Genomic DNA, 25,443 nt, shown 5'->3' with positions numbered 1-25,443 from the left:
TCTATTCCTCTGTGTGTGATACTCTTTGATTGTATTAAACTCAGTGAGCGGCCTTTGATTAAGTGTACTTGATAAAATCAATTTAGGGCTTTTGATTTAACCATGTCAGTAAGGCATGACTCAAGTTGAGTCCCCACCTCCATGGTGGGCTGATATAAATGGACACTCACTCAAGAAGATATACTGGAAGAGAGAGAGCTCTGCCATTTTTGATCCTGGAGCCCTGGAGAGAGATGAGCCGTTCACCTGATAGTTTGCAGCTGACCTTGGGAAGAAAGCCAAGACTGATATAGATGGCCTGGAAAGAAATGAGCCCAATGCCAGGAGAGAGGAAGCCCTGAGAGATAAGCCCTATGCCAGCCAGCAGCTGAGAGACAGGAAGCCCACAAGGGAAGGCTGAACCCTTGCAGAGATCAGCGACCATCTTGTTGCAAGACCTGGCAACTGACTTTGGTGAGAAAGCAATCTTGAATTGGACTCTTGGTGGCCTTGTGACTGTAAGATTTTATCCCAGATAAACACCTTTTATAAAAGTCAACATTTCTGGTACTTTGCATCAGCAGCCCTTTGGCAGACTAATACAGTGTGTTTGTTTTGTTCTTTCTTTCTATCCTCCTCACTCTACGTGAACTCATTTGGTAGTTTCCTCCAGTCCTAGAAGCCTCCTAAATTTGAATTGGGTCTTTTCAGAGTTCCTGGCCTTCAGTAACTGTGCAGATTTTGCACATGTAGTCACTGATCCAATTGGCAACTTAAATTAAATGCTAGTCAACAGGGCTTTTGTGTTTCTTCCTTGTAATAAACAGTTTCATATCAGCAAAAGCCCCAGGAAGCAGTAACAACAATAGCTTTTTCCAGCTTCTTTTCACAACTTAGATTGCCTTTTAGCGCCATTTATTCCAAACAATAAACGTGGCTCTGTTCTCTAATTCTATAGGAGCAAACTTCTGGTTTTAGCTGCCTGGTACCAAAGAACAGTAAATTTCATAGCTCTAGCCACATCAACTACTTTACATTTTTCAGTTTTGGATACAGAAGTATTTTTCTTCCTTTCCTCTTCCTTAGCTCCTTCTCTTCCTCCCTCCCTTCCATTTTTTTGTCTTTTTGTTGAGTATGGAGACTTCTTTTACATTTTCTTCTCTTTTATATTATATTTCTTATGTTTGGAAAACAAGAAAAGTTCAAAGTATAGTGGACTGGCTTTCACTGAAAAAAAAAATATAGTACAACAGCTTATTACTATCATTATTATTGAGCATTTACAATGTATCCAGACACAGGGCTAAGTATTTTACATTTGCAGTTAATCCTCATTAGCAATTCTATGAAATAAGTACTATTAAAATTCCATTTTTTAGATGAACAACTCTTAAGTGTTAGAATCTGTGTTTGAATTCATTTATTACTCTAGGTATTACCCATTAAACTAAATTTCTTCCAAAAGTATGGGTTTACTCTTTTTTCTCTCTCATTATCTCTATCCCCCTTTTCTCCTACACCTATTTCCCCCTGCTTTCTCCCCCTTCCTTTTCTATCCTTTCCTTCCTTCCTTTTTTCATAGCTGTATTCTGTGTTCTTGCATAAGAGATTGCCAGTTGTAAGAAGATAGAGAAGCAAGGAGTTAAAGGCAGGGGGGAAAGGTGACGTATGCTTTATTATTTTTCTCAAAATATTATTAGAAGCAACTATACCAGAAATAGGTTGGCTTTGATAATAGGAATTTATTAGGGTAAAATCTTACAATTCTGAAACTGTGACTATATCTAAATCAAGGCATCATCAGAGATGCTGTCTCACCAAAGGTAAGATCCTGGCAGATCCTTGACTTCTGCCACATAGCAAGGCAAAAATGGTGGCCTGGTTCTGATTTTTCATTCAGGCTTACTTTTTTCTGAGCTCAGCTTAAGGCAGTCAGGCATATAGCTTATCTCTCCCTGGGCTTATCTCTCCTCTTCAGCTTCCTGTTGATCCTCCTTTTCCAGCCTCAGGTATCTCTGTCAGCCTCTTGGGTTTCTCTTTCTGAGGCTGTAGGCAATCCAGGAGTCCTCTCTCACATGCCAGGGTAAAATGGCAGCTGTCTTTCTCTGTGTCTCTTCGCATGTTTCTCCCAGTTATATAGGACTCCCGAAAGAAGGCTGAGACCCACCCTGGGTCATACCTCATAGAAGTACTCCAATCATAGGCCCCCAACTGAATTAAATTCAATCAAAGAGTCCCACATCCATGGGAATGGATTAGCTACAAGAACATGATCTTTTCTGGGACTCAAAAAAGCTTCAGACTGCCCCATAACACATTTTTTATTTTGACAAAAATATTAAAGACTGTGTATTTGGAGATACATAGCTTGATTTAAAAAAACTTTAAAAAAATAACTTCAAATTTATAGAACAATCCAAAAAATAATTCTAAGAACTTCTAAGAACACTTTAGCCAGATTCACCCATTTTTAACATTTTGCCACATTCATTTTTATCGTAAATTTATACCCAATTTTTTTCCTGAACCATTTGCACATAGGTTATGAACAACATGCCTCTTTCCCTTGACACTTTAATGTGTAGCTAAGAACAATGATATTCTCTTATATGAACAAATATAGTTTTCAAATTTGAGAAATTGAATATTGATATAATACTTTAATCTACAGTCCATATTTCAATATCATAAATTATTCCATGTCCTTTAGAGCATGACTATAGCATCTAGTCTAGGATCACATTTTAAAATGTAATCTTACCTAATTTATTCAATGTAATTTTTATTGAATTTTAGGAAATCATGTAGATTCTGTCATCCAAATCTATCTAGTATCTTATTTTTCACTGTTAGCTCTGTTTCTACCTTGGTCCAAGCCATCATCCTCTCTAATTTGGATGACTACAGTAGGTCCTAACTGGTTTCTCTGTTTCTATCTTTGCCTCCCTATCATCTGTTCTTAACATGGCAGCCAGAACAAGCCTTTTAAAACATGTCAGATTACAACATTTGCTGTGTTCAAAACCCTGCAGTCATTCCCCATTTCAATCATTTGGCCTACAAAGCCTTGTATAATCTGCCTACTCTTCACCTTCATTATCTCTGTGAATTAATCACCTATTCTTTGCCCCCTTGTTTATTCTAATTCTGCCATCCTGGACCTCTTAATATTCCTAAAAAATGTGAAGAATGGTACTTCTTTATAACCTTTGACTGACTGTTTCCTCTGCCTGAAAAGTTATTTCCCTAGATGTCTTCATAGTTACTCCTTAATCTCCTTCAGCTTTTGCATAAACATCATCTTCTCAATTAGCAATTAGCTATGTCCTGCCCAACCTTTAAAAATTTTAACATCTCCACACCCTACCGTAGTGCTCCTTTATCCTTCTTGCTGCTTTTCTTGTTAGTGTTTTATGTAGCAGTTATCACCATTGAATATACTATATCATATACTCATTTATTATGGTTATTGTTGATTATCTAAATTGCCTTGCTAAAATGTAAGGTTCACTTGGGCATGATTTTCTATTGTGTCCCCAATAGCTAGAATGGCGCTTTGCATAAGTAGTATATTCAGTAAACTTGTGTTGAACAAATAGATGTCTACAAGGTTTAAAATGTGATAGGCTTTTGCAGGGCATTTAATATTTGATATTATCATTATCCCCAAGTTGGTGTATATCAATACAGGTTAGCAATTTTGTAGATTTAATTCAAATGGGCTTTTATTCATTGTTTCATAGGTGATTCACAAGTTACAAAATTTTAGGTGATCTTTTTTTTTACTAAAATTATACAAAAGAATTGATATGACAAATTTACATTGCTAACAATGTAGTAGTTAAAACTTCCGAGGAATGAGACACCCAAGGAAAATGTTTTAGTTTGGTAAAAGTTTCTGGAAACAACATACTAGAAATGGTTCGGCTTTTATAATGGGAATTTAGTTGGTTAAAATGTTACATTTTTGAGACTGTGAAAATGTCTAAATCAAGGCATCATTAGAGATACTATATCACCAAGGTCAGCTGCTGGCGATCCTGTGTTTTTTCACAGGCCAGATCACAATGGTGGCTCTGCCAGTTTAGGTCTCTGCCTGTTTGGGTCTCTACCTTCTCCTCTAGGCTTACTTTATCTCAACACCAGCTGTCGGTGATCACCCTCTGGGGGCCAAGTTCCATGCTTTGTGCTCTGCTGATTCCAGCCTTTAGTGGTTTCTGTGTCTCTGAAACTTTTCTGTTTCTGAGTTTTTAGTCCTCAGTTTATGAAGGACTGCAATAAGAGGATTAAAACCCACCTGGGTCTTAAAATCTAATCAAAGGCCCTTAACTGAAGTGATCTTATCAAAAGGTCCCATCTACAATGATTTACAGTCACAGGTATGGGTTGCTTTAAGAAAAGGATTTTTTGGGGTCCATAAAAGTCTTAAAGGAGCACAGAGACCTATATGGAATGGAAGAACTGTGGGAAACACGAAAGTTTAGCAGGGAGGCAGAGGAAGAATGATGGAGAATCAGGAGAGTGTTGCCTTGGAAACCAGTGGCTTATAGTTCAGAGTACAGTACTTTGTAGGGCCACCTGCAACAGAGATTTCATAAATAGACAGTTTGCCCCATAGCCAACTATGCTATTCTCTTATATAGTTTTGTTAATCTGCAGCAAATATTTTCTAATATATTAATCTGTTTACTGAAATGTAATATTCCAGGAAACTTGCCATTCTTTCCTTGTACTGCAACACCTTATGAGTGATAAAACCAGTAGTACTACATTTGCTGTGAATTGTCTTTGTGTGCTTTAAGGTTGGAGCAAGCATATATCCTAGTTGACTAGGGACAGTTCTGGTTTATACTTATTGTCCTGGTATAATAGTGACCCTTTTGACACTCAGTAGTGTCCTGTTTGGATAGTAAATTATATGGCCACCCTATTATAGGTCTTTGTGTTGACAGAATATTCCTTTCATATCTGAACCAGGAGAGCTGATTGATAAGCATGTCTTTTAGCTGTTTCTTGATAACTTTTATTCATTATCTAAATGGTAATTCTCTTTCCTTATACTTTTCAAATCACCTTTCCAATAATCTAGGCCTCCATTTTCCAAACACCATTTCATGAAACAAAGGATTCATGGGATGAGAATGTGCATAATTTGAAAAATTGATCAAATAAATTTAGGAAAATGGTATAATCTGTCCTCTCCTAGACACTGAAAAGACATGTAGAGATTCAGAAAGCTTTTCAGTAGACTTTTCAAACTTATGAATCTATCATCTAAAATTATTATATTTGGAGAAGTCGATTCATGTTTATTTTAATATAAAAAACCTTGTAATTTAAGAAAAATAACAGCTATAATTTGAGTTAACCAAATTCGGGTATAAATAGTGTTTTTGATAGATTCATAGTGTATCAGAAAATTTCATGTTTACTGAACACAAATATGTTTTTAGAATTTTCCAGTCAAATACATTTAACATTTGGTGTAATCATGAAAAAAATATATTTTTGCTAGTGAATCAGTGTAATTTAGTGAGTTATTTATTGAAAACTTAATAATTTGCTAATATTCTTTCAGAACCAAGAAAAGAGAGTTCCTATTGAGGAATTATAATAAAATGGACATTTGTTTGTTTATTTAGGAATTAGAGATGACATGCTTTTCATCTAGAATCTAGATTCTAGACCTTGTTTTCATTTGTCCTTTAGCCACCTATTTAACTTATATATAAACTTTATTTTTAGTGAAGTTTTAGATTTAGATAAAATACACTAAAAGTATAGGGAGTTCCCATATAACCCCACATATACCCACACACATAGTTTTCCCTATTATTTACATCTTACACTGATGTCATAATTTGTTTCAGTTGATGAACTAATATTAAAGCATTGCTACTAAGCAAAGTCTGTAGTTTACATTATGGTTTATACTTCATGCTACATGGTTTTATAGATTTGATGAATGTATAATGTCATGTATCCATCAATGCAGTAGCATACAGAACAATTTCACTGCCCTAAAAATGCCGTGTTGTACCTATTCATACCCTGCCCTCTCCTCTGAACCGTTGGCAACTACTAACTTTATATCAATGTTACAAATTCTACAGTTAGCACAAAATAATTACTACAATAACAAATTTACTTTGGTCCATGGTTATACTCCCCCTTTCTGTTTGTTCATTCCTCAGTCTTGAGAGATTAGGAATGATGTCCGCTCTGACTTCTTCATAGCCACCAGGTGAATGGAATCAAGTTTTTTGTTATTATACTAATTGAAAAAAATCTGGGGTTGCATATAATTGCCTTATAATAGTCCAGTATAAGGATTTATAAGCATTTAAAAAATCAAGGTTTATGACCTTTAGATCTATAACCTTATTTGCAATTACTCTTTGTCTCATCAGGAAATACGTTTGGAAGGTGTGCTGGTTAGCAAAGTGGATATGGAACTGCCCTTTCTCCACCTAAGAATCTCTGAAGCCAAACATAACCTTGCTTCTTATCATTCCTCTCAACTTATTAAAGCTCTTAGCTTGTGGTGTTATAAGTTACCTGCCTTATTGGTTTATGCTAGAATCATCAGTGTCTTTGCTCTTTTATATGGTTGAATATGTGTCTCTTCTTGGATTAGTGCTTTCTAATAGCAAAAACAGGACCTGCAGTTTTATTTATGGAGTACCATATTATTGTAACTGAAAGAAAACCTCTTGAAAGGGACAGGCTACCTAAAAAAATTACCTTTATTTACACAATAATATAATTTTCCTAATTAATGGTTTTTTCATTGACAGTTACAAGTTATATGATAGGCCAGTTTCAGCTTAACTGACTTCCTATCTCCATTTCCAAATATAATAGAAGAAATTAACTGAAGTGTATTTCCCATTTCACTGAATTTAAACCTGGGTGAATCATAAAAATTGTTTTCCTGTTTAGGAAAATTCTTTCCCCTATGTGGTTTTCCAGATTTGAAGTACCTATCCTTTTGATATTTATGCAAAATTCAGAATTTTATAAAATAATTCCAAAGGACCCTTGATGTAGCACCCCCTCTGCTAATGATGAGTGTTGTTGATGGTACATTCAAGGCAGCTTTTTGTCTATTCTGGGCAGTATAAATTTAATGTGTTGTTTTCAAGTATGTCTTGTGTCCAGATGCCACAACAATCTGTGCATTAAAAAGACATTAAAATAAAAGTAAGTAAAATATTTGTGGGTTTTATGTTTTTGGTGGGGGTCAGGGAATTTGTGATACAGTGATGTTTGGATCAACTAAGTACATTGTTTTCTTACTGCAGTTACAAACATTTTATAATTTGGACCTTGGAGTTAGGTCAATAACATTGTATCAGAATCACTTGGATTAGATTCCTAGGTCCTACTCTAGGCCCACTGAGAGAGAATCTAAGGATGGAGGTAGGATGTAGAACCTGCAATTTAACAGGCATTCAAGTGATTGTTTTGGAGACTAAAATTTGAGAACAGTTACCTAGATTATTGATTATCCTGGGTCCATAGCATAATGCGATAATTTATTGTGAAGTTCATCATTTTTTAATCTTTTTATGCAGACCATATTTCCTTCTAATGCCTACAATTGAACTTCATTAATCTTTTTTCTTGAATTCACAAGGGAAGAAATAACTCAATTTGAAACAATGACCATTCCTAAATATGACCTAATCAACCTTCAAAGTTGATCCTTTAATGTTGATTAAATTCAAATTTAATGCAATTTTCTTATGTTGCTGATTTGCTGTCCTGGGAGTACCCAAACTAGTCAAAACTTTAATTTTAGTTGCTCTACTGTTCATGCCTTTACTGATCACATAGAAAAATTGTACCTAGTTCTTTTAAACCAGGGATTCTTAACCTTTTTTGTTCCACTAACCCTTTTGCCAGTCAGGTGAAAACCATGGACCCCTTACTAAGTCCACACTATACTGGGTATTATTTAATAAATATATCACACTTGCACCAACATGTCCCCACAAGATTAATTTTTTTTTTTTTTTTTTAATTCAAGCTTACAGACTCTTTCTTAAGAACCTTGTTCTAAACAGAGAGCCAGGGTCTTCAAGTTGCCCTCATTTATTTCTTGACTCTAAGGCTGCCATAGCCTTTCCTTAGTCTTAGCTGTGAGGAACATCCCTATGGAGCTAATTGACTCCTCAGTGCACACAAATTGGTCCAGCACTTCTGTATACTTTCTTATAGCCATGAATTCGTCACATGGATTATGTTTTAGTGCAGTTGAATTTGTTTTATAAAATTATGATGGACCCTCTCAACATTTGTTGCAGGTTTGGTTTATGTCAGATTCACAATATAGTCCTTATCTTCATTATTTTTGTTTTAGAGGTATAGTTTACATAAAATAAGATATTTGGATTTAAGTGTACCATCCATTCAGTTTTTAAAAATATATTTTTATTACAGAAGTTGTGAACTTACAAAACAATCATGCACATGAATGGAATTCCCATACAACAACTCTTCACCAACACATCACACCATTGTGGATAACTTGTTACAGATTATGAGATAATATGATCAAACTATTACCACTAACTATGGTACATAGCATACATTTGGCATATTTTTTCCATAGCCCCTAACACAGTACATCTTTGGCACTGATGCAAGAATATTACAGTATTGCCGTTAACTATAGTCCATAGGTTACATTAATTTTATTTTTCCCATGCTTCTCCACATTCCTACCACCCTATGATAATGACGTATATCTGTTCTAGTTCACAGAAGGACATTTGTGCATTTGTACTATTAACAATTCACATCCACCTCTGTATTCTCTATATTATTCAGTTCCTAGATAATTCTCTACCTTTCTTTCAGTTTCATTTACGTCCCTAGACTACCATTTTCAGCCATAATCCCCTTTATAAACCAGCTGCTATGCACTATAATGTGTTACCATCAACTCTATTTCCACACTCTTACAGCCAATTAATTAAAACTTCTACATATATTAAGCATCAGTACTCCTTTGCAGCCCTCCTTTTATCTCCTAATAATCTATACTCTAGGTTTTAACTCCATGCGTTTATTCTTCATATTTAGTTGATCTTAGTGAGACTATGAAATATTTGTCCTTTTGTGTCTGGCTTATTTCACTTAACATAATGTCTTCAAGATTCATACATATTATCATATATGTCCCAATTCCATTTCTTCCTACCTCAGCACAGTATTCCATAGTAGGTATATACCACATTTCGTTTATCCATTCATTGGTTGATGGACACTTGGGTTCTTTCTGTCTTTTGGCAATTGTGAATAATGTCGCTATGAAGATTGGTGTGCAAATTCTGTTTGTGTCACATTTTTCAGTTCTTCTGGATATATTCCTAGTAGAGGAATTGCTGGATAATACGGGAGTTCTATGTTTAGCTTCCTGAGGAACCACCAAACTGTCTTCTATAGAGATCACACCATTTTACAGTCCCACAAACAGTGAAGGAGTGTTCCTATTTCTCCATATCCTCTCCAGCACTTACTGTTGCCTGTTTTTTTAATAATGGCCATTCTATGCGGTGTGAGATGATATATGATTGTAATTTATTTTGCATTTTCTTAATAGCTAGTGATATTGAACACTTTTTCTTGTGCTCTTTTGTCATTTGTTTTTCCTCTTTGGAGAAATGTCTCTTTAAGTCTTTTGCCCATTTTTTAATTGAATTGCTTGCTCTTTCATTGTTGAGTTGTATGATCTCTTTATATAAATGGAAATCACACCCTAATCAGATTTGTGGCTTCCAAATATTTTCTGCCATTGAGTGGGCTGCCTTTCACCTTCTTGACAAAATACCTTGAATCAAAAAATTGTTTAAGCTTGAGTAGGTCCTGTTTAACTGATTTCTTTCATTGCTTGTGCTTTTGATGTAAGGTTTAAGAATCCATCACCTACCACCAGGTCTTGAAGATGTTTTCCTTTGTTTTCTTCTAGGAGCTTTATGGTTCTAGCTTTTGCATTTAGGTTTTTCATGCATTTTGAGTTAATTTTTGTATAAGGTGTGAGATGGGGGTCTTCATTCTTTCTTTTGGATATAATTATCCATTTTTCCTGGTACCATTTATTAAATAGACAATTCTGCCCAGCTGGTTGGGTTTGACAGCCTTGTCCAAAGTCACTTGACCATCTGAACCATCAATTCGGTTCCATTGGTCTATGTGTCTATCTTTATGTCAGTACCTTGTTGTTTTTGCCACTGTAGCTAGGTAGTATGATTGAAAGTCCAAAAGTAAGAGCCTTCCAACTTTGCTTTTCCTTTTTAAGATGTTTCTGGCTCTTCTGGGCCCCTTACCCTTCCAAATAAATTGGATAATTGTGTTTTCCATTTGTTTAAAAAATGCTGGTGGAATTTTTATCAGGATTGCATTGAATCTGTATATCAATTTGGGTAGAAATCACATCTTAATGATATTTGTCTTCCAATTCATGAGTATGGAATGTTCTTCCAATTATTTAGGTCTTTTTAAATTCTTTTAGCTATGTATTATAGTTTTCTGCATACAAGTGTTTTACATCCTTGGTTAAGTTTATTCCTAAGTATTTGATCCTTTTAATTGTTATTGCAAATGGAATTTTTTCCCCCAACTTCCTCCTCAAATTGCACATTATAGTGAATAGAATACCACTGATTTTCGCATCTTGATCTTGTATCCTGACACTTTGCTGAAATCGTTTCTTAGCTTTAGCAGCTTTGTTGTAGATTTTTCAGGACTTCTGAGATCCAGAATCATATCATCTGCAAATAGTGAAAGTTTTACTTCTTCCTTTCCAATTTGGATGCTTTTTTTTTTCCTTTTTCTTGCTTGATTGCTCTAGCTAGAACCTCTGGCGTTATATTGAACTACAGTGGCGACAGTGGGCATCCTTGTCTTGTTCCTGATCTCAACAGGAAAGCTTTCAGTCTTTCACCATGGAGTACAATGTTAGTTGTGGGTTTTTCATATATGTTGAGAAAGTTTCCTTCAATTCATATCTTTTGTAGTATTTTTATCAAGAAAGGATGCTGTATTTTGTGACATGTGTTTTCTGTGTCAGTTGATAGGATCATGTGATTTTTCTTCTTTGATTTATTAATGTACTGTATTACACTGATTGATTTTCTTGTGCTGAACCACCCTTGTATGGCTGCTATAAAATCCACTTGATCACGATGAATAATTCTTTTAATGTGTTGTTGGAGTCAATCAACAAGCATTTTGTGAAGTATTTTTGTGTCCATGTTCATTAGAAAAATGGATCTGCAATTTGCTTTTTTGGTAATATCTTTATCTGGCTTTGGTATTAGGATTATATTAGCTTAATAGAATGAGTTTGGTAGTGTTCCTTCTTGTTCAAGTTTGGAAGAGCTTGAGTAAGATTGGTATTAATCTTTGAATTTCTGATAGAGCTCACCTGTGAAACCATCTGAGCTTCTCATTTTGGGGAGCTGTTTGATTACTGTTTCAATCTCTTTACTTGTAATTGGTTTGTTGAAATCTTCTATTTTTTCTAAGGTCCATGTAGGTGGTGTACATTCTAGGAATTTTTCCATTTCATATACATTGTCTAGTTTGTTGGTGTACAGTTGATCATAATATCCTCTTATGATCTCTCTTATTTCTGTGGGGTCAATAGTAATGTCCCCATTTTTATTTTTTATTTCTTTGCAGCTTCTCTCTTTTTTCTTTGTCATTCTAGCTAAGGGTTTGTCAATTTTGATAATCTTGAAGAACCAGCTTTTGGTTTAGTTAATTCTATTTTATTTGTTTTCGATTTCATTTATTTCTGCACTGATCTTTGTTATCTCATTCCTTCTCCTTGCTTTGGAAATAGTTTGTTATTCTTTTTCTAGTTCCTCCAGCTGTATTGTTAGGTCATAGATTTTAGCTCTTTCTTCTTTTTTAATATAAGCATTGAGGGCTATAAATTCCCCTCTCAGCACTGCCTTCACTGCATCCCATAGGTTCTGATACATTGTTTTCTCATTTTCATTTGTCTTGAGATATTTATTGATTTCTCTTGCAATTTCTTCTCTGATCCACTGATTATTTAAGAATGTGGTGTTTAATCTCCATATATTTAAGAATTTTCCCTTTTTCTACCTCTTGTTGATTCCCAACTTTGTTCCATTATGATCAGAGAAGGTGCTTTGTATAATGTTGATCTTATTGAGATCTGCTTTATGACCTAACTTATGGTCTATCCTGGATAAAGATCCATGAGCACTTGAAAAGAATATATATCCTGCTGTTTTGGGGTGCAGTGTTCTGTATATGTCTATTAGGTTTAGTCAATTTATCATCCAAGCTTTCTGTTTCTTTATTGTTCCTTTGCGCGGATGTTCTATCCAATGCTGAGAGTGGTGTATTGAAGTCTCCAACTGTTACTGTGGAGATAACTATTTCTCCCTTCTGTTTTGCCAGTGTTTGCCTCATGTATCTTGAGACATCCTGAGTAGATACATATACATTTATGATTTTCATTTCTTCCTGATGAATTGCCCCTTTTATTAATATATATTTTCCTCCCTTGTTTCTAATAACAGTTTTGCTTTTAAAGTATATTTCATCTGATATAAGTCTAGTTTCTCCAGCTTTTTTGTTTTTGTTGTTATTGCATGTGTGTAATATCTTTTCCCAGCCTTTCACTTTCAACTTGTTGGTATCCTTGGGTCTAAGATGAGTCTCTTGTCAACAGCATATAGATGGCTCATAATTTTTTATCTATTCTGTTAATCTGTGTCTTTTGATGGGGAAATTTAAGCCATTAACATTCAATGTTACTGTAAAGGCATTTCTTATTTCACCCATTTTGCCCTTTGGGTTTTATCTGTCATGTTTTATTCTCACCACTCTTTTTACACTTTTACTTATGTTTACTGGTATAATCTTCATTGCTAGACTCTCTTCCAAGCCTCTCTCTCTTGTCTTTTCAGGCTGCCCTATCTGGGATGGAGGAGGAGCCATAGGTGCCAACAATCAAGTTCATGCAGGCTAAAAGTGCCTACATTTGCCTGAGAGACTGAGGAAACACCAGCCCCCTCCTACACTATGGTGGGGTGGGGGTGTATTTGGAATCAAAGGTGCTCAACAAACCAGTTTGTGTGGGCCAAAAGTGCCTGCAGTTGCCCAGAGAAGCCAAGGAAACAGAGCTCCTCTCCTATCCTATAAGAGCATGCAGATGAGTCCCAGCTGTCTGACTGTATTATCAGCCAAAGTGTTGCTGATGCAACAGCAATCTATTGGCTTTTATAAAGGGTATTTTTTAGTGTAGAAGCTTACAGTTAGACCAGGCCATAAAGCATAAGTTGTTTCCTCACCAAAGACTATTACCACATGTTAGAGCAAGATGGCTGCTGATGTCTGCCAGGTTTCAGGCTTCCTGGGTTCTTCTCTTCCCAGGGCTCATATCTCTCTCAGCTTACTCCTCTGTTTTCTCCAGAAGGTCAGCTGTAGACTATGAGGCTCTCTAGGCTTTGGCTCTTGCCACACAGCCAGCTGTATACTGTCAGGAGACTGACTCTGTCTCTCTCCCTGGGGCTCAGTTCTCTCTGGCCTTAGCTGCTCTGCTTGTGTGCTTATTTCTCAGGCTCCAGATCAAAAACTTCAGCATCAAACCTCCAACATCAAATCTCCAACTAACTCCTCTGCTCTGCCATGTAGGTTTAGGGGACAGGGACTCAATATCCTACTGACATGGACCAATCAAAGCCCTAATCATAAATTAATCACACCCAGGTACAGACTAGTTTACAAACATAATTCATATCTGTTTTTGGAATTCATAAACCATGTCGAATTGCTACACTGACTATTCAGTCTGTGCCAGCTGAAAGCACCTGCAGTTACCCAGAGAGGTTGGTGCAGGTCTCCCCAGTTTCTTCTCTGTTGGAGGTGGGACTGGAGCAAAGGCTAGGGCTGCAATCTGACCTGGTTGGAAAGAAGCCAGTGCCTACCATCTTGGTGATTTTCAGTCAGCTCTGTTTCCCCTCATGCCAGGATTGGAGTTAAAATGGTGGCTACCTGCCTCTTTCCAACTTGGACAGGTTCAAACTTAAGATGTAAGGATTATACTTTAGCCAGCTGAATTTAATAATCAGTAGCTGAAATCAGTACCCAACCATCTCTTCCTCCCCTATTTTTGGGATATAGAGCTTCCCACTCCAGCCATTGAGTAGCTCCCAAGATGGCTTGTGCTGCCAGTGGAGGATGGGCACCAGCCTCTGGGGTGGAGTGCTCTACTCATGAATCTTCACAGCACATGGGCAGTCTCCTCCTTCCATTCTTGGAAGGATTTTGCAGGATGCTTTTCTGGTCTTCTGGACCCCCCAAACAGGTGCTTTTTAGATAACTCTGTTTAGATTACTAACTGCCTTGTTGGATGAGCTGGCTCTTCAAATGCCTTAGTCAGCCACCTTCTTGCCCTGCCCCTCCCATCCCATTGAGTTTTGATGACTGCAAATAGTTTCCTCATGCCCCATCCCTATCAGTCCCTTCCTCAGAGCAATAACAGGTCTGATTTCTGTTGTCATTGGTTATTTTATCTATTCTAACATTTTTTATAAATGTGATCATAGTGTGTGTTCTTTTTTGTGTTTGTCATCTTTCACTTAGCATATTTTTAAGATTTCTCTACATTGTTAAGTAGGTCATTTTTAAAAATTTTTTGGTTTTTGTTTTTTTGGCTAAGTAGTATTACATTGTGTATGTGTACCACATTCTGTTTATCAGTTCTACTGTTGATCATTGGAGCTATTTCTAATTTTTTAACTATTATGAATAAAGCTGCTATGAACATTCTTGTACAAAGTTCTTTTGTGGTCAATTTTATTTATCTCTTTTGGATAAATATGTAGGTGTGGAATTGTTGGTAACTGACTTTGTAAGAAACTACAAAACAGTTTTCCAAAGTGGTTGTATTATTTTACATTCCCACCAGCAATGTATGAGAGTTTCAGTTGCTCCACATCTTTCCTCAAATTTAGTGTAGTTGGCGTTTTAATTAAACCATTGTATTGGATGTGTAAAGGTACCTCAGTTTTAATTTTGATGTGCATTTTGCTGATAACTAATGATGTTAAACACCTTTTCATTTTCTTATTAATCGTTTGTGTATCTTTTGAGAAGTTTCTGTTCAAGTCTTTTATTCTTTTTAAGTTGGGTTGTTGGACTTATATTATCTCACAGCTCTTTATATATTCTGTATGCAAGTTCTTTGTCAGATACCTGTTACAAATGTTTACTTCCTTCTACTTGACTATTATTTTCTTTCTTGTGTCTTTTGGTGAGCAAAAGTTAATTGTGATGAAATCCAATGTATCATTTTTTTTCTTTTATGATCATTGCTGTCTCTGTTTTCTTTAAATATTATTCTACCCAAGATGTGATGATATTTTATTTTTTTCTACCAGCTTTATTGTTTTAGTTTTTATGTTTATGTCTATGGTCTTTCTTTAGCTGATTTTTGTGTATGGTATACCATAGCAGTCAAGGTTTGCCTCCCCCCAATCTCTGCCCTATCCACTGTACATATATACAGTTGTCCCAGCACTGTTTGTTGATACTGTATTCGTTTTTGTTTGGCTGAAGGGGGATACCCAACAACTAAGATCCTTTCCCTGGAACATGACATTTTTGGGTTATACAGGTAACTATCTTGTCATGATTTTCCCTATGAATTTTACTACCAATGCCAGCAAATGATCAGGACTTTAGAAATCACTTTTTAATGTATCCAAGTTTTTAGATGCTTTTTCTGCTGCTATGAAGAAAATTAATTTGGTAAAGTTAAGGTGAGCTGGTAACTGATCTCTGGAAACTTTAAGAAGACTGCTCTTTAGCTCTCTGGTTTTATACAGTAAGAATCTGCACAATGATATAAAGATAGTTATGTCAAGATATACATTGTCTTTTTGGATGCCTTGTCACATTTTGATTGTTCTTCCAAAATTACCTGTTTTTCTTTTTTTTTCCATTTCCTTAAGTGTGGAGAGTTATTTCTGGAGATCTGAATCACTGTATGGTCCCTCTTAGGAAAGGTCAGAATGATTATACAGTGGAGATGACCCTTGCATGTAATATTAAATAGAAGTATCACAAGCAGGGTAGTGTGGAAAAATTATTTTCAGAGCATGAGTCATTGCACCAAAGTGTGAGATGTCAAAACTATAAAACTAAAAGGAGACTTTGATATTGTAATGGAACATGAGTTGGGAGCAAATGACAAAGTGTTCTTAAAACTAAGGGTTTTTGCATACCTAGGAGATGGGGAGTCATTTAAGAAACATTAGTCTGGGCATGGCATGAAAAATTTGATTTTTAAACATTATTCTGGAAACAATGAATACAACATTAGATCAGGAACAAGTGTCTTCTTCTTTATTCACTTCTATGTCCCTGTATTTGCATGATTGGTTTATGCAAAGTTCTGTTTCAACTATATGAAACATCTTTTCTGTCTCGACTTTTTAATTTATGCTTTGTTTTTCAATTTTTGGTGTTAGATTGGGCTTCCAGTGCAACAGCCTCTTACTGGTTAACTCTCATTGCTTAATGCTTTACGGCTATCTTCTTTGTTTTCACAAGGCACTTGATTGATTATTGTCAATGTGCTAAGCTCCAAAATCCATACTTATGCTCTAGGCTCTGGGAAGCTCCGACTGTGAATTTGAGTTTTGTCCACTCCCTACATTAAGTTCGGGAGGCATAATCCTGTTGAGTAAGGAAGTTGAATGAGCAGTTGTAGACAGGATTTTGAATTGTTGCCTTTCCAGAAAGGTATTTTATTTACCTGTAATCTTCTGTGGCACCTTGCTTCTTCAACAAATATTTTGATTATTTTCTTGATTAATGATATTTTTGATTAATCTATAGTATATCTCCACTTTCCATATATTTTCCTGCCTCTGTGTTAGAGGTACAGAAAAACAACCATTATATAATATTATTTGAAAATGATTTATTTTATTTTATTTGAGGAATAACTGTTGAAGATGTGAGATGTCATTCCTAGGTTTAAAATAGTGTGTAAGGAAAGGTCACACAACTTGGGGACAAGGAGCACAACAGAAATCCTGAGTAAACTATGCATTTAATGAATGGCCACTTCATGCAGATAGCTACTAAATGAGACAAGGTATCCTTGTTCTAAAATGACCCGTATTTCTGTTTTGAGCTAAGTATCTTTTGTGTATATTATGGATTAATTTTTTTGCCCATGCTGAAACTCATCTATAGTTCCTATTTAGCCTATCCTAAAATTGTTCTGTAGCATTTCTTTAATGTGCAGTTATTTTAAGGTTTAGGAATAGCTCTAGTTATACATATATTATCCTAATTGTCTGTTTGAAAATACTCTATTGGGGAGTGGGTATAGCTCGGTGGTTGAGTGCCTGCTTCTCATGTATGAGGTCCCAGTTTCACTCCTTGGTACATCCTAAAATACACTGTATTAGTTGGCTAGGGGCTGATTTTTATATGTAAAATTTTGGTTAGGCTCAGGTAGGTTTTAAAGTGATTGCAGTATTGTTTACTTTTTAATTTAGCACTCATTGAACCTCAATTACGTGACTGGCACTATCCTATGTTTTGGAGTACATGGGCAAACAAGACTTAGCCCCCTCTCTGAAGTTACTTACAGTCTCCTGAGTAATATAGACACATGGAAGTAATGTATGAGAAGTGCTATCACATGTAAGCAAGCATGGGATATAGTGTTATTGCACCTTCATATGTATGAGTTTTCTCCAGGTCTTTCTTTTAGCCTTAAAAACTGAGATGATTATTTTTTCTGTGGTCATGGGTTGAATTTTTAATAACCTGTATTTTGATATGTATTTAAATGTCACAGTCTGGATTTAATGCTTTTTCTGGAAGCAGAGACATATGTGAAGGCTTCAGGTTTCTTATTTCTTTACTTGTTCTTTCTGGATTTCATAAAAAAGGTATAAATGAGCAATAAAAGAACTTGGTTGAAATGTGATTGAATATAATGCTACCTTTCTTTGTTTTTAAAGGTCATATATGCTTAAAAATATGTGTGGTAAAATTGCTGTCCAAAATTCAGGCTAAGAAAGCATATTAAAAACAAAAACACTATCTTTAATCTTCAAAGTCATAATTAAATAAAAAATTAACTGAGTTATTTTAATATACAATTTATGTATTAAATAAAATTGACATTTTTTCTCCATGAAATATGTGTTATCAAGTTTCCAGAATGTTAAAAACTTCTCTGATGATTTAATCTGAAATCACTCCTGCAGCAAAATTCATAAATAATAAATATTATCTTATTAATCCATATTTTAGCTTAGCTTAGTCTCAGAGCAAGTTATTTCCTCTGGGAATGCAGTATTCTTTATAAAAGAAGGTGATGAGACATAGTCTCTAAGGAATTAAATTGCAAAAACAATCTTGGTATTGTACATGCTAATATAAATCTGTTATTCCCTTTCCTCATCTATCACAACACATTTTAAATTGTGGCTGATCTTGTATGCAAATAGCTGTCTTATTAGAAATTGTGGCTGTATGTGCTAATATCTCCCTGGATTTCTTGGGAGTTTGCTATCTAACCATCAAAGCCAGAGAAATGAATGATGATTTCTGCAAAGCTTTGAAGAACAAAGAAAAGTCAGAGCATTTCAGAGGTTCTAGATGTTTGAGGCATTGACAGTTTGCATTATACAGATGAATAGGGTCTCTTTTTAGATCATTTAAAATGGTCTCAGTGTGTTTTTTAGTTAAGTAAAATATTTTCCACCTTCCTATTTTTGTGTAGCTTAGTAAACTATAAGTCATTGTGCATGTGTTCTACAGGAATTTTATTTTAATTTAATCATTTGGTAAAATGTTATTTTGCTTAGAGAATATAATAATTTTAAAGACAAGAATAAAGTTAAAGTTTTTGAAAATTTTATTAGGTATTACCAAGAATCAAAGTAGGACCAACATATAAAAACAATTTCTCTTTTTAATGTATTTCCTTGATTGAAATTCTTATAAAGTTATATTCATAGGTAATTATACATATAATACGTGTCTGTTCATAGAGTTTAGGTCCATATGAAAATTTAGATTCTTTAGATGTTTGGGGGGTATAAATTTGTTTACTTAAGAACATTTAAAAATAGTTAAAATTCAGTATATTTTGATGGGAGATATTTCTATGGATCCTTTACCTTTTAATTTACTACAGTAATTAATGAACAAAATATTGGCCTTTCAAATATCATTTCTCTTAGAGTATTGTTTTAAATGACTAGGAAGGAATTGAGGGAAGCATCATGAGTGTCCACATTGGCAGAAAGCCTTAGTAATTTTTTGCTTTTTGAAAATTTACACATATTTCAAAAAGGACAAGAACAAAACTAAACTGACGAGGGAATGCTGTATTGCATGTTTATTCATTTAAACTAACTTCTGTCCTACAATGGAGCATCTTTCCTAGCCTCACAAAATCAAGATGGAAATAACTTTCATAATTAATAAATGCAAAACACTATGCAAATATAATTCACTATATGAATAAATTATATCTATTGACATTTTTTATGGTGCTTTCCTTGACAGAATTATTTTTGATGTTTTAAATTGTAACAAGTGAGAATATGGGATTTGGTAATAAAAAGGCTTCATTTCTAAAACATTAAAGGTGTCTTATCTTCAATATAAATCCATGGTTTTACGAGAAGTAAAACTTTAATTATTTGACTTCTCCTTTACTTTGTAAATACCCAGGTACTGCTATAAAATTATTAAAGTTGAAGATTATCAAGTTCAGAAAAATAGGTTTTTAGCAGAATTTATAATTTTCTTTTGCATAAGTAGAAATTATTAAATTTGGGGTGCTTTTCACTGAATTGAGTAAGATTGCAGATTAGCACTGCTCTGTCTAGTTTGGTTTGAACAAACTCTCAATTCTTTTGCCATTTGAGGCCCTTAATAAGACCCATCAGAAAAATTATAGTTTGATGATTGCCCCATATTTTATGGCGACATCTATATCTATACATATATGTTTTAATTAGGGTGATACCAAGTACTCTGACAAATAGATGCAAAATGTATAGTGACTCAAATTTACATATTTATCACAGCATTATGAAACATCAACAGGTTGGCTGGATAGCTCTCCTCCATTCAGTCTTTCAGGACCCAGGGTGCTGTAGGCTTTCTCATCCTCGGTTCATTATCTTTAAAGCAGGGGTTTTTAACCTGGGGTCCATGAGCTTGAACTGAAAATTAAAAAACCACATTTTTTTCTTGTGGGGACTTGTTGGAGTGGGTGTGATATATTTATTAAGTAATACACTGTATAGTGTGGACTTAATAAGGGGTTCGTGGTTTTCACCTTACTGGCAAACAGGTCCATGGAACAAATAAGTTTAAGAACCCCTGTATCTAAAGTAAACCTGGGGATCATTTCAGTTCTAGCTAGATAAATGAGTATACAAGGAAAATAAATACATCTCAGTTTTAGAAGGAGCAAACTAATTTATTCACATTGATTAAGTGAATCTCAGTCACATGGATAAAATTAGCTATGAAAAAGACTAGAAAATGTAGTCAAGTGTGTCCAGGAAAAAAAAGAAAAAATATATTTTAGTGAGAAGGTAGCTGTTTCTGCTCTGGTCAACCTTTCTGGCCATGAATCAGTCATGCACATCCTTTTTCCTACCTTTCTAACAGGGAGAACATAAAGTTCCCCAGTACTGCATCCAGCTCAGAGTCAAGGGTATCAGGGCAATGCACAGTTCTCTCTGTGATGGGATGGTTCCTTGAGATTTATAGACTATGAAATTTACCTTCTTTTTCCCAGCCTAACCAAACCTTAATTTATAATAGTGAGCCAGAGAGACCATATCTGCAATAATCATTCCCATTCAGGAAGGAAAGAATGAGAAGAATGGAAACAGCTGTCATTGGTCTATAACAGTGATGAACTCCTGCTGGGCTGAAAATAGAAGTTTCTTTCTTGTATCCTAAATATGTTCTTGTAAGGGATCTCCCTTTTCCAGTGTTTACTGTGACTCTACAGTTTCCCTTCTTTGGGGTCTATTATCTGCACATTTGAATTTAGAGGACCAAGGATTTCCTCCCCGCCCTCTGATATGGCTCCTTTGTCTGTTTGCTCATTGTTTCTACTCATTGTTTGTGCTCATTGTCTGCTTGTTGTTTTTTGTTTTGTTTTGTTTTGCTTTGCTTTGCTTTTTTGCTCATCTGCTCGTTGTCTGATTTTTCTTTAGGAGGCACCAGGAACTGAACCCAGGGCCTCACATGTGGGAGGTGGACATTCAACTGCTTGAGCCACATCTGCTCCCTGCTCGTTTCTTCCTTTTTTTTGCTTTTGTTTGCTTGTTGTCTTGCTCCTTGTTTTTTGCTTGTTGTCATCTCATTGTTTTTTGTTCATTGTCTGCTCATTGTTCGTCTTCTTTACGAGGTACCAGGAACCAAACCCAGGACCGCCCATGTGGGAGGTGGGCATATAACTGCTTGAGCCACATCTGCTCCCCAAGGATTTTTTTTTTCCCTTTGTTTTTTTGCCATTAAACATGGGATATAGTTTACATAGTAGTTTACACTCTCTCACACACAATTTTGTAAGTTATGACAAGATATATGATGGCCTGTATCTGTCATTGCAATGTTATCCAGGACAATACTCAAGTCCTGAAAATGCTCCCATATTATACCTGTTTTTCCCTCCTTCCCTCAGAACCTCCAGTGTCCACTGCCTCCACATAAGTGATAAAAGTTCTTCCACTGCTAGATTTACAATAAGTCTACTTTAATCCATCATTCATTCCCCAATCCTGAGGATTCTGAGATGGTGATGCCCTCCCTGCCTCTAATTGAGAATGGCTTAGATCTCATGGGGCAGATGGATGGAACTAACTTGTTTACTGTTACAGACTATCTCTGTCCAAGGATTGTTTTTCATTCACAGATTTTTTTAAGGCAAATCTTCATGTTTCCTTGGCAATTCGATTCCCTCAAAATTCTGTAAATTTCCTTTTTATATGTTTCTAGTTAGCTCCATGTAATCACACTGCACATTTTTTTCTAGCCAGTTCTTTTTTTTTCCATTGTACTTTTTTTCCTCTCTTTTTTTTTAAATGTTACATTCAAAAAATATAAACAGTCCCCTTATACACCCCACCTCCGTCACCCCATTCCTCCCAGATCAACAACCTCTTTCATCATCATGGGACATTCATTGCATTTGGTGAATACATTTTGGAGCACTGCTGCACCATATGGATAATTGTTTACATTGTAGTTTACACTCTCCCCGAGTCTACCCAGTGGGCCATGGCAGGACATACATTGTCCGGCATCTGTCCCTGCAGTACCACCCAGGACAACTCCAAGTCCTGAAAATGCCCCCATATCATATCTCTTCTTCCCTCTCCCTACCCTCAGCAGCTACCGTGGCCACTTTCTCCACATCAATGCTACAATTTCTTCCATTACTAATCACAATAGTTCCATAGTAGAATATCAGTAAGTCCACTCTAATCCATATTCTATTCCTCCATCCTGTGGACCCTGGGATGGTTATGTCCACTCCACCTTTATTTCGAGAGGGGTCTTAGATTCCACATGGATGATGGATGCAATTCTCCTACTTGCAGTTGTAGGTACTTTTGTCTCCCTGGTGTGGTAGTTGACCTTTTCTTCACCTCCCTGTTAGCTGGCTGGGATAAGTCCAATAAACCAGAGATTAGGAGTCGCCACTCTGCTGAGGATCAGGGCCCAGCTGGCACATGGGCAGTCCAGAGATTCAGGTCTCCTGAGTATGGACGATCCCTAGCGCCAACCACAGGTTCAGTAAAAGTGACAGCAGAGGCATGTGTAGAAAGGTCATATGGAGTCCAACTCCATCATGCTTGCTTGCTTTCTTTGCTTCAGAATGCCTCTGTTCTTTTTCTACCTAATGGTGACTACCTCAACGTGATCTGAACCAATAAGCTCGGGTACGACAGGACCTCCCTTAATCTGCTCTTTATCTTTCTTTTTTTTTTGACCTGAGAAGTCATTTTAGTAGGCATTTGTTCCTCAGAGCCTTTTTCAATTTTAATTCCTGCTATTTGACTTTTAGAAGAAGTTAACTTGTAAGTCCCCAAATTACTGAACTCTGTATTCTCTTATATTTCTGCTTGTGAACTGGCCACTTCTTGCCTAACCTCAACTTTATCTTTTGTAGCACCTTACTAGAAGCAGTGAGAAAAAACCTCTAGGCACTATTACTTTGCCTAATACTTCTGCCTGTAATAAATAGACATAAATGCATTGAGAGTCAAGTAGAATAGAATTTTATTCCTTTTCACAGAAGAGAACTAGGTTGGTAAACAAATTAGCCAGTGTATCCGCCTCCACCTTGTCATGTAGGGACCAGGCTGACAGAAGCGCCTGTTCTTTCAAGTATATTTTTTGGGTTCCTTTGGAGATCATCTCCATTCTACCTGTTGGAAGGGGAAAGGAGAAAGCAGGATTGTACATGCGAGTTTTTATGCCCAGGTCTGGAAGGATCATCCATCACTTACATTCACATTTTATTGACAATGACTCAATTGCACTTTTGAATTGAACCTGGGAAATATAGTCTAATTCTGAGCTAGGAAGAAGAGGAAAATGTGGATTTTGATAGGCATCTTCTAGTCTCTGCTACAAATTTACTTTTAATAAAATGATAGAATTTGAAAGATACGTTGAGGATAAAGTCAAACAGCACACGTAATGTAGTAAGCATAGTATTTAGTATATTAATAAATGCTAGTAATTTCTACTGTTTACATCAACATAGGCAGAACTTAAACTCAAATTAATCTACTTTGGTTACATATGCCATGTTTTTTAAAACAAAATTCATACTACCTGAGATTCAAATTTTAGCCTTACTTCTATGTGGAAAGAAACATACTACCATGAGCATGCCTGTAGACCCAAACATCTAAATAAATAGTGCATGATTTTCACATTTATAGATAATGCTTTCTAAGAGTTTGGTTCAAATGATTGGGAAAAAAAGAACAGATGATTAGGAAATGTAATTACCAGCAATTGTATTCTTGATAATTTATTTGAAAGCATTTAGTATTCTTTCCAGATACTTAATGGGAATAATTAAAGGCATTTTTATATATTATTTCAAATATGAATTTTATAGACTTGTTCCTGAAGCTCATAGACAGTACTTTTGATTTTTTATGATTTCATAATAATTATTTTCTTTCTTTTCAGCAGGTCTTTTGGAGATCAAAAATGGGTAGAAAAGATGCCTCCACTATAAAACTTCCTGTTGATCAGTACAGAAAGCAAATTGGTAAGTAAAGAATTCCCTTTGATATAGTCCTGTGAATTAATATAAAGAAGAAAAAAAATTATGTATCATATTAAGAAAATGAATTTTCCTAATAATATATTACAAAGAAATAGGTGAATAAAATATTTATTAGAGTTTTTTAAGAACAAAAAATAAGTGCATCCTTGTTTACCAATGGAGAAGTGTGTTTCATGTTCTTGTGATTTTTAAACCCTTATAATTTAGTATGGCTTAATGATCCAAAACTAAATTTTATTGTTGTTCTTCTCATGGCTAGATGTTTTTATATAGTCAGTATTTTTAATGTCATAAATTAAATTATTTCATTTTATTGATGTGAAAACTTAATTCCTTTGATTTTTTTAATTGACTTTTAATGGCAATACGTGGTAACTTGAAATTCACCACTAAAAGGAACAAAACAGAAAAGTAGAGAGCTGAACTCAGAAAAAAAGTAAGTGAATTCTCTAGGAGTCATAAGTGAAGACTGAAGACTTTAAGGATGGAATGGAAACTCACAACTATAGCTCAGGACTCTTGAAGAGTTACTACCTTCAGCACTAGTAAAGTGGTGGACTAGAGAAAAGTCAACTCATTAGCTCTGAGAGATTACATGAAACTTAGCTGTTTTCAACCATGCTCTCTAAGTATAGGATTTTCTACCCATTCTTTTCAAAGATGCATAGAGCATTTATAAAAAATTACATACTAGGTCGCAAAGCAGGTCCCTTAAATTTTAAAGAATTAACATCCTACAACCACATTCTTTGAATTGAGTGGAGTAAATTAGAAATCAATTAGAAGCAAAATATAATAACTCCTCCTTCCCTACCTTCAACTCCTATCTACCACCTGCATGCCTCCTCTACCCTACTATACCCTTCTACTCCTTTGGAAATTAAGGGGAACAAAAGAACTCTTCTAAATATCTGATGAGTAAACAAAGAGTTACATTGGAGAAGCAGACTTGGCCCAGGGGTTAGGGCATCCGTCTACCATATAGGAGGTCCGCGGTTCAAGCCCTGGGCCTCCTTGACCCGTGTGGAGCTGGCCCATGCACAGTGCTGATGCGCACAAGGAGTGCTGTGCCACGCAGGGGGGTCCCCCGCATAGGG

At 35.5% G+C, this 25,443-nt stretch overlaps 1 protein-coding gene across 4 annotated transcripts in view; it reads left to right on the top strand.

Moving 5' to 3' along the window:
- The window catches only part of TRIQK (triple QxxK/R motif containing), a 156,782-nt gene that overhangs the window by 55,207 nt on the left and 76,132 nt on the right, over positions 1–25,443 (top strand). For all 4 annotated transcript variants that reach the window (XR_009180458.2, XM_071207906.1, XM_058275715.1 and 1 more), the window contains exon 3: positions 24,247–24,328. Coding sequence is in view for 3 of the 4 variants with exons in the window: in XM_071207906.1 (XP_071064007.1) it covers positions 24,247–24,328 (82 nt within the window). In the remaining variant the exon portion in view is untranslated. The remainder of the gene's footprint in view (positions 1–24,246; positions 24,329–25,443) is intronic.

Source organism: Dasypus novemcinctus, chromosome 14 (genome assembly GCF_030445035.2).
Source record: "Dasypus novemcinctus isolate mDasNov1 chromosome 14, mDasNov1.1.hap2, whole genome shotgun sequence".
NCBI lineage: Eukaryota > Metazoa > Chordata > Mammalia > Cingulata > Dasypodidae > Dasypus > Dasypus novemcinctus.
This window is presented reverse-complemented; position numbering and strand designations above follow the sequence as displayed.